A 9,103-nucleotide genomic window follows, 5' to 3' on the forward strand; every position below is an offset into this window, starting at 1 on the left:
CGACAAAGGTCAAAAGAGAAGAAGCCTTTTACAGTAGTTAAACATATATACTTAAAAACTGAGTTATAGAGATTAAGAATGAGTGTGTTGTAATCATTTTGAGTTCAAGGGCTCTATTATAACCCACTAGTAGAAATGTGACCGTTGCTGACGTGGTACATCTGAGGCACCTCAACTCTAATGGAGGCGCCTGAGTTCCAAGAGCCTCAGTTCGGCTAAACGTAATCCACTCCTCAACGTTCCTCTAGCTGAGCTAGCAGATTAGAGACGCCTTAGTTCATCGGTGGCGCCTTAGTTCGGCTGACATGAACTCCTTTGCTTATCTCTGTGGCAACGACTTCAAACCTCTAGAGGTGCCTCGATTCCTTGGAGGTGACTCAAGTCCTACAAATATCATCTGCTCCTCTTTACATGTGAGGTGCCTGAGATCCATTTGTGGTTCCTAGGGTCTTCAGATCAGAGCACCTCTGGTAAAATAGAGACGCCTAGGATGGTCAACTTCCAAGTTGACTATCCACTTGTTTACACGCTTGGATGATGGTCTGGTCGTTTGGAGTTAAGCTCACTCAAATTCAACTTTGACCTTTTTCTCGAGCAGACTTTCTCCTCACTTCTCGTCCCTCCGATGCATCGCGCGCATCCTTCTCACTCCACTAGTTTATTTTCCCACAGCTCATCGTCCTTCGGATGCACCGAGCCCATCAACTCTCTTCCCGTGTCATCCTTCTAACTCACTGTGTCTTCCATTCTAAGTCCCTGCCTCTGTACACTCAGACATAAGACATCAAATACTCCAGGCCTAACTTAACTCGGTTGATTAACATCAAAATTAACCTCAGGTAGTTACAACATTATAGCAGCTATGGTTTCGTAGTTGCTACAACATCAAACTTGTGTTATAGTAGCTATGGAACCATAGTTGCTACAATGTGTTTGTACAAAGTTGTGAACCACATTGTAGTAGCTATTGTTTCATAGCTGCTACAACGTCAAATTTGTGTTGTAGAAGATATAAAACTTAGCTACTACAACATGTTTGTATAAGGTACAAACCATGTTGTAGCAGCTATGGTTTCATAGCTGCTACAACGTCAAACTTGTATTGTTGTAGCCATGAAACCGTAGTTGTTACAACGTGTTTGTATAAATTGTGAATCATGTTGTAGAAGATACGATTTATACAAGGTTGAGATAAATCAACCCACCATTCAACATTAAAAGTAAAAATTACAAATTCTATAAGATGGACAAAATAAGGAAGATGTTGTTATAAGACACCAACAAAATAAAATGAATATCAATAAAACAAAATGAACATCAACAAAACAAATGGAAGATCAACAAAATGATCCTTTTAACCTACAGACTTATCAAGCGAGCCCCTAGTAATCCTTGCTTTCCAATAGATCGATGGCCTCTTTCAAAGTTTCCTAGGTCACCTCCAGTATTTGAAGGGCCCCCTTCAATTGGCTCACCTCTTGATCCCACTTTTACTATAAGGTTTCCATTGGTTTAGAAGTCAGGGGCGAGGAAGCACTACAAGAAAATTGGAATTCTACAACACTTAAACGACAACGTTTTTTATAAAAAATGTTGTCTATTTTTTTTTTAATAACGCTTTTAGTGAAAAGCGTTGTCTATTTCATTATTTTCTTATTAATAGACAACGCTTTTCTAAAAATCGTTATCTATTAGTGATTTTTACGGGTCAAAGACAACGCTTCATAAAAAGCGTTGTCTATTAGCCTTTTTTTTAGTGTCTACGACAACGCTTTTTAAAAAGTATTATCTATTGTTAAATTCTTATCTAAATCTTGATTAATACAAATCGTTGGATCTAAGTAAGGAGATATGAGCACGTACTTCTCCATAGCCTAAAAATAAGAAGTGGCTTCGAATCCCAAATAAAAATAACCGTCGGAGACAAGATTGTCTATTGTTGTAGCACTAGCCTCATCTCACACGGCCTTCTCCAGCCAACTCCTCTCCGGCAAACCCCTCTCTGGCGAACCCCTCTCCGCGAACCACTCCTCCAAACTCCTCTCCGTCAAGACGGCGGGATTAATCTCTTCGCCTCCGTCGCCTCATTCACGCTTCATTCACACTGCCTAATCTCTTTGATTCGTGGGATTAATCTCTTACCCATCCGATATCGAGCAGTTCTTCCTTTTGCTTCAACGGGCGAAGGCGAAAAGGTTTCCTTTTGAACTCTCCGGCGGAACGCGAGCATCCCGCGAGAACGTTGCTTCGATTCGTGGGTATCCAGTCCGATCTCCAGCTTCCGGCCTTCGTTCACGCAAGGTACTCGATATCTAAAGCCCTCTGGATCGCTTCGTGGTTCTGCTAGAGAGATCTCTAAGTTTTTTTGTCCTCAATTTGTTTTAGAATTTAGATCTCGCTTCTGGATCCCTTCTGAACCTGTTCGGATCGATCCTTTTCTGGAGATTTGCCTTCCGTTCTGGTTTGCTTCTGTTTTTTTTCTGGATCCCTTCTGTTTTTTTTTTCCTGTTGCTGTTTGAGCCTCGTGCAGTAGCTTTTGGCTCCGGTTACAACCATAGTGGCGTTTACGTTTGCCCGTTGGAGTTGGGTTTGATGTGGTGATTTTTCTTTCCGCCATTGGTGGACTAGCCCGCGCATCTCTACAATCCTTACTCTGCGTCGATGGCGATCCAGCAACAGGAGGTTAAGCTCTTTAATCGCTGGTCGTTCGACGATGTCGAGGTTAGAACTCTCACTCCGTGGTGTTTCCGCAGCCTGTTGCTCTTAGCACCTGTGTTGACCATGTGAATCTCATGATGTTATTTAGCACGTATGATCTGCTTTAAGGTTGATTTTCGATATTTTTAGGCCTTATCTGCCCATTTTTTTAAATATAATCTTTGCATGATGTGTTAGTAATACTTGGAATTTTAGATAACCAATTCATGCTTTGAGAGAGCTAGGATTTTTCAGTATGCACAAATGAAAAATATGGCCTTTATTATCTATCAGTTCACAGATTTTTGTGGAGTACTTATTGATTTACCGGCAATAGCTTGTACAAGCGCTGATTACCCAACTTTTCCTACGCTTTATTTTACCAGCAACAGATTGCACAAACAGAGATAAGATTATAGTAGCCGACCAAACATGGCTCCATGATCGAGCAAACAGTGAACTTTGATTTATCATCATACTGTATCTGAATTGCAATATGCCTATAAAGAGCAAATACTGGATAAATTATGTTTGTTTAAATTTATTTGCACACTTTTTAGTTGAATTATAGTATGCAACACATCTTTCAATCCACATAGTCATAAAATGGAGATGCTCTCCTATTATTTACTCCAGCAAGATTAGATTAATCTTCTGCTAACTCCAGGTCAGTGACATGTCTCTTGCTGATTACATCGCTGTGACTCCTCCAAAACATGCTACATACCTTCCTCATACTGCTGGAAGATATTCTGCTAAGAGGTTCCGCAAGGCTCAGTGCCCAATTATTGAAAGACTTACCAATTCTTTGATGATGCATGGCCGGAACAATGGAAAGAAGCTTATGGCTGTCTGCATAATTAAACATGCTATGGAAATTATTCATTTGCTTACTGATGCAAATCCAATCCAAATTGTGGTTGATGCGATCATTAACAGGTAATTGAATTTTAAACTTGAATCTCATTGCAAGGATGGGTAATGAGGGATACTACATTTCACTTCTCAACCTTGTTTCAGAAAAACTTTTAAGACTAACCCAAGACAACTATCTAATAAATAAAGATGGAAACATTGTGTACTAGTTATGCATATCAAAATGATTTTGTTTTTGCTTTGATTTCAGGATTGCATGTTAATCTCACTTGAGTGTGCTTGAAACTTGTATATTATTTTTATTAGCATAAACATTATATTATGTTAATCTCACTTGAGTGTCGCCGGTGCGCAGAGGGAGCACGCCGCGCTCATGCAAGCCCAGAGGAAGTTTCAGATCGCCCACTACGGGAGGACTCCGGCCAAGATCGAGGAGTTGGCGGGTTCTATTGAGTGTCCCGGCATTGCCATGAGCGCCTCCCAAGAAGAGAAGAAGTGCAGCTTCATAACACTGAGTTCAGGTACCAAAAGAGGGCTTTTACAAATTACAATAAACTCAAAGAAAAATTAGGGCAAATTACTAATTGTTCCATCCTCTTACTAATATATACATAGATCCTGTGTATGTTGCTTATCATGATGAGGAATGGGGAGTTCCAGTTCATGATGACAGGTGATTACTTCCATAAATTTCTTCATCTTATCTACACAAATTTCAACTAAATTTACATGTTGACAAGATTCAAATGGATAAACTTGCAGGGTGTTGTTTGAGTTGCTTGTTCTAACAGGAGCTCAAGTGGGGATGGACTGGACTACTATACTGAAGAAGAGGAATGAATTCATGTTAGAACTAATGCTAGAAACAGTTTTTATTCAGAGGAAAGTACTTGTTTCGAACAATTTAGAATCTTGAAAGAAATGTTGTGTGGCAGGGTGGCATTTGCTGAATTTGATGCAGAGTATGTCTCCAAGTTCACAGAGAAGCAGATGGTTTCCATCAGTGTGGAACTGAAGCTGGATTTAGGAAGAGTTAGAGGAATATCACTATCTACTTTGAAACAGAATTAGTGTTAATTTTGATATTTACTAGCTTCTTATGTAATTAAATACTAATATTACTTCAATATCAGAATTCTATTATTTTGGTATGAGTTTGAAATCATTAGCTGAGTTGATTATATGTAAAATTCGAATCTAGACATGGTAAAAGAAAAATAATAGTTTCGTAAATATAAAAATAATGATTTTAAAATAAATTTTTTTCTTTAAAACGACAACGCTTTTAAAGCGTTGCAAAAAGTGTTGTCTTTGTAAAAAAACAACAACGCTTTTAAAGCGTTGTCTTCGCTAAAAATGACAACGCTTTAAAAGCGTTGTCTTCGCTACAAACGACAACGCTTTAAAAGCATTGTCGTTGAGCAGACTTTTAACAACAGTGCCTTTAACAACGTTTTTTCAGACACAAAGACAACGCTTTAAAAGCGTTGTCTATTAGCTTTTTTCTTGTAGTGAAGTGTCTTCCCAATACCCCAAAGAAGAGGAAGATATCAAATCATTGATTAGTATCACAGAACCAAGATAATGTGTTGTTTTCTTGGCTCCTAAATGAGCTATGATTTGTGAAAGAGAAGCTATTATCTGAAATTGAAGAGTTTAGTATTTAGGATAATGAAGGGTAATGGGTTTAGGATATCACCTTTATAATGGTATGATTTCATCAATTCCAGAGGAATAACCTATTAAATGCAAGGGAGGAGTTGATGAATTTAATTCAATGAGTTGAAACATCATTTCTAGAGTTATAGCTCATTAAATACAATGAGAGGAGTTAGTAAAATTTAATTAATCAAGACCATGTTTTAACAGCTACGGGCACATAATTACTACAACACGGACTTCATGTTGTAGCAGATATGAGCACGTAGCTGCTAAAATGTGATTTATTAAATCATAATCACATTATAACAGCTACGGACCCATAGTTGCTACAACACAGACTTTATATTATAGCAGCTACAAATCCATAGCTGCTACAACGTGATTTATCAAATCATGACAACATTGTAGTAGCTATGGATCCGTAGCAGCTACAAAACAGATTTCATGTTATAGCAGCTAATGGCTCATAACTACTACAACATGATTTAAAAAATCATGACCACGTTGCAATAGTTATGGGTCCATAGCTATTATAACATAGACTTCACATTGTAGCAGCTAAGGGCTCGTAGCTGCTACAACATGATTTAAAAGATCATGACCACGTTGTAGCAACTACATACCCGTAATTGCTACAACACAAACTTCACGTTATAACAGCTAAGAGTTTATAGTTATTATAATATAATTTTAAAAATCATGATCACGTTGTAGCAGCTACGGGCCCATAGTTGCTACAACACAAACTTCACATTGTAACTACGGGTTCGTAGCTACTATAATGTGACTTAACCAATACAACTCTATATATTTAATATAACAAAATCAATATCATGCAAACGTTATATCATAACAACAGCATTCTATCACACATTTTTTTAATTAAAAAATACAATTTAAATTTTATCATTGATATTACATAGATCATAATATCACACTTGCTCCAACCAGTTTTTCTTTGTCATGATTTTATGTCTAACCCTAAATTTATAAGCTTTTATTTTAGTCTGTTTAAATTCAGTTGACCTCTCAGCATAGTGCATAAAAAAAACATAATCTAACCTACAAGATAAAATTTTTTAACTTGTAATAATCAATTCCAATCAAGAATATGATAAATAAACAAATATTTATGATTTACTTTGTGTGGAACCATTTACTTGAATCATTTGAAACTCTCTTAAGGAAATATGTGATAAACCTTAATGCAACATCTCAAACTATGAGCTGTTTAGACTCTTAAAAAACTCCACTTACATGTAAATGACATTAGTAATCAATACATATCAAAACCTTAATTTAAAAAGAATATATAACTTAATACTTATAGTAGTCTCAAACATAGAAGTGCAATTTTTTGTATCGCTGAGAGAGTTATAATGTATAAATAGACCTTCATCCATGTTTATAACCATTAGATGTCAATGATTATCTTTATTATTAAGAGGACATAAGATATATCTAATGATCTTATATTCATCAGTTTGAATAGTTTGTTGTAATGCATCAACATCCATTATCTCAAACATTACCTATGTAAACAAGATCCATTTTTAGTGGACAAAATATAAAAAAAAAATATAAATACCCTGTATTAGCTTTGATGTTGAACAACCGAGTTAAGTTAGGTCTTGTGTATTTGATGTCTTATATCTAAGTGTGTGAGAATTTATGAACATAAGAAGTCGAGAGGAAGATGTAGTAACCGAGAAGGATGACACGGAAAGGGAGTTGATGAGCTTGGTGCATCTGAGGGATGAGAAGCAATTGAAAAGTACACCAATAAAGTAACAAGGACATGCGTGGTGCATCTTGTTGGAGTGTATACTAAAAGCCTAGCTTTTGTAAACATTTATTTTTGAAATAAAAGAATCACATTGGTCAATATCTGTATTTATTTGTTAAATGTAATTGTTCAATTAATTTATATAGTAGATAACATGGAGTGTGGTGTCACACTCAGAAGATCATGTTGTCGGTTCTTTATAAATTATAAATAGTTGCTCACGACTAAGATGGAAAGGAACAAACCATTGGAATAGTCGTAGTGTAATTAAGTATTAGTTTATCTTGATTAATAAATTACACTGATACACTCTAAGTGTATTGAGTAGGACCATTTAGGTAAGTTCTTTTTATACTAACTTAATAAAAGAACTAGACCTTAGTTATTATGAAAGTGTGTGCTCTTAATCCTAATATAATGACAAGCACATATGTTTAATATTTATTTCTTTGACTTATCAAATGGTGAGGTTTAGCTCGATAAATCAATATACCTGATAAGTTGAAAAATAATATTACTTATAGTGTGTGTTGTTGATTATAGAAGGAATCTGTGTCCTAGTTATCTAGGTTGAGAATGTCCCCAAGAGAAGCTCATAAGGATTGTCATGTTAAACCCTGCAGGTGGACTTAGTCTGACATGACAATAAAGTTGAGTGGTACTACTCTTGGAGCTAGATATTAATTAAGTGAGTTATCAGTAACTTACTTAATTAGTGAACATTCGTTATCTTAAACACAGGGAGACTAACACACTCATGATAAGAAGGAGCCCATAATGTAATTTGGGATTGGTGCGGTAGTGTGATAATAACTCTCTAGTGGAATGAGTTATTATCGATGAACTTGAATTGTGTGTTCGGGGCGAACACGGGATACTCAAGCTCATCGGAAGGCCAAAACCAATTTCTCCTCTAGGTCCCTGTCATAGCGTCATTATAGCCTCAAGTCCATCCAAATATAAGCACATCTTGGTGTCTAAGAAGGAGGTCGGTCCAATGCTTGGTAACCAAGCAAGGGTCGGCCACATCCTCTTCTATAGGGGTCGGCCCTTTGCTTGGTGACCAAGCATGTAGGGGCCGACCACAATAATTCAAACAAAGAGGGGTGTTTTGAATTTTTAAAATCTTTTCTTTGTAGAAAACTATAAGTTTTAAAAGAGAGATTTTAATTTAAAAAACTTTTTTTATTTGAATTAGGTCACATGCTTTAAAAGAAAGTTTAAAAGATTTTAAAACTTTCCTTTTTTAACCATCCTCATGGTTTAAGAAAAAAAGGAAGATAAGTTTTAAAATTTAAATTTTCTATCACCATGTTAAAAAAAGAAATTTTATAAGAGAAGTTTTAAATTTTAAAACATGGTTTTAATTTTTAGAACTTTCCTTTTTTTTAACTCCTACTTTAGGAAAGAGAGCTTGTAAAATTTTATAAGAGTTTTTCTTCTTGTAAAATTTTATAAAAAAAAAATATTTCCTTCCTCTTATAGGGGAGGACGGCCACCCTTTCTTGGTGCCCAAGCAATGTGGCGGCCAAAACAAAAAAATAAAATCATCATCCAAATTGATTTGGTGATTGATTCAATCAAGAGGAAAGAAAAAGGAAAAATAAAAGGGAAAAGAAAAAACTCTTGGAAGATTTTAATTTTTGTAAAAATTCTTCCTTTATTTGCCTTGAGCAAGTATTATAAAAGAAGGGGTGAGGAGGCTTCATAGGACACAATTCTTATTCTCTTGGAGGAGTCTCTCTTGGTGGTGGCCGACCCTCTCTCTTTTCTTTTTTCCTTTGCTCTCTTCTCCATGGTGGTGGTGGTGGCCGGATTTTAGAGGAAAAGGAAGAAAGCTTTTGGGTGGTGTTCATCTTGGAAGATCGTTGCCCACACGACGTCCAAGGCGAGGTGAGGAATACGGCAGAAGATCTCGAGGTCATTAGCATACAAAAAGAAAGTATAATTAGTAATTGTTTTCCGCATCATGCTAGTTATTTCTTTTTGTAAGAATTCCAAACACAAGAGGCATTAGATCTAGTTTTTCGAATTAGTTTTTCGAGTTTGTGTTTTCTTCTTTTTCGAACTTGTGATTCGATT

The 9,103-nt window shown here is 36.1% G+C and overlaps 1 protein-coding gene across 2 annotated transcripts; it reads left to right on the forward strand.

Annotated features, from left to right (window-relative positions):
- The first annotated feature begins 1,916 nt into the window (after window positions 1–1,916).
- LOC122032577 (40S ribosomal protein S5-like) lies at window positions 1,917–4,724 on the forward strand. 2 transcript variants are annotated; one of them, XM_042591884.1, is made up of 7 exons: window positions 1,917–2,301; window positions 2,386–2,721; window positions 3,365–3,636; window positions 3,929–4,094; window positions 4,189–4,246; window positions 4,336–4,419; window positions 4,509–4,724. In XM_042591884.1, the coding sequence occupies exons 2-4, from the start codon at window positions 2,662–2,664 to the stop codon at window positions 4,044–4,046; spliced, it is 450 nt and encodes a 149-aa protein (XP_042447818.1). In that variant the 5' UTR covers window positions 1,917–2,301; window positions 2,386–2,661; the 3' UTR covers window positions 4,047–4,094; window positions 4,189–4,246; window positions 4,336–4,419; window positions 4,509–4,724. The 2 variants fall into 2 exon arrangements, with proteins under 2 accessions (XP_042447818.1, XP_042447825.1); XM_042591891.1 differs by having other exon boundaries at window positions 2,386–2,461; window positions 2,534–2,721; window positions 4,336–4,724.
- Window positions 4,725–9,103: the final 4,379 nt, after the last annotated feature.

The sequence above is a fragment of the Zingiber officinale genome, chromosome 1A, assembly GCF_018446385.1.
Source record: "Zingiber officinale cultivar Zhangliang chromosome 1A, Zo_v1.1, whole genome shotgun sequence".
NCBI classification, from domain to species: Eukaryota; Viridiplantae; Streptophyta; class Magnoliopsida; order Zingiberales; family Zingiberaceae; genus Zingiber; species Zingiber officinale.

Bases quoted from the DNA above. Each gene is read 5' to 3' on its own strand.
- LOC122032577 (XM_042591884.1), top strand. From the start codon at position 2,662: ATGGCGATCCAGCAACAGGAGGTTAAGCTCTTTAATCGCTGGTCGTTC. The intron at 2,722-3,364 runs GTTAGAACTCTC...TGCTAACTCCAG, and splicing joins GGTCGTTCGACGATGTCGAG to GTCAGTGACATGTCTCTTGC. The intron at 3,637-3,928 runs GTAATTGAATTT...GCCGGTGCGCAG, and splicing joins GTTGATGCGATCATTAACAG to AGGGAGCACGCCGCGCTCAT.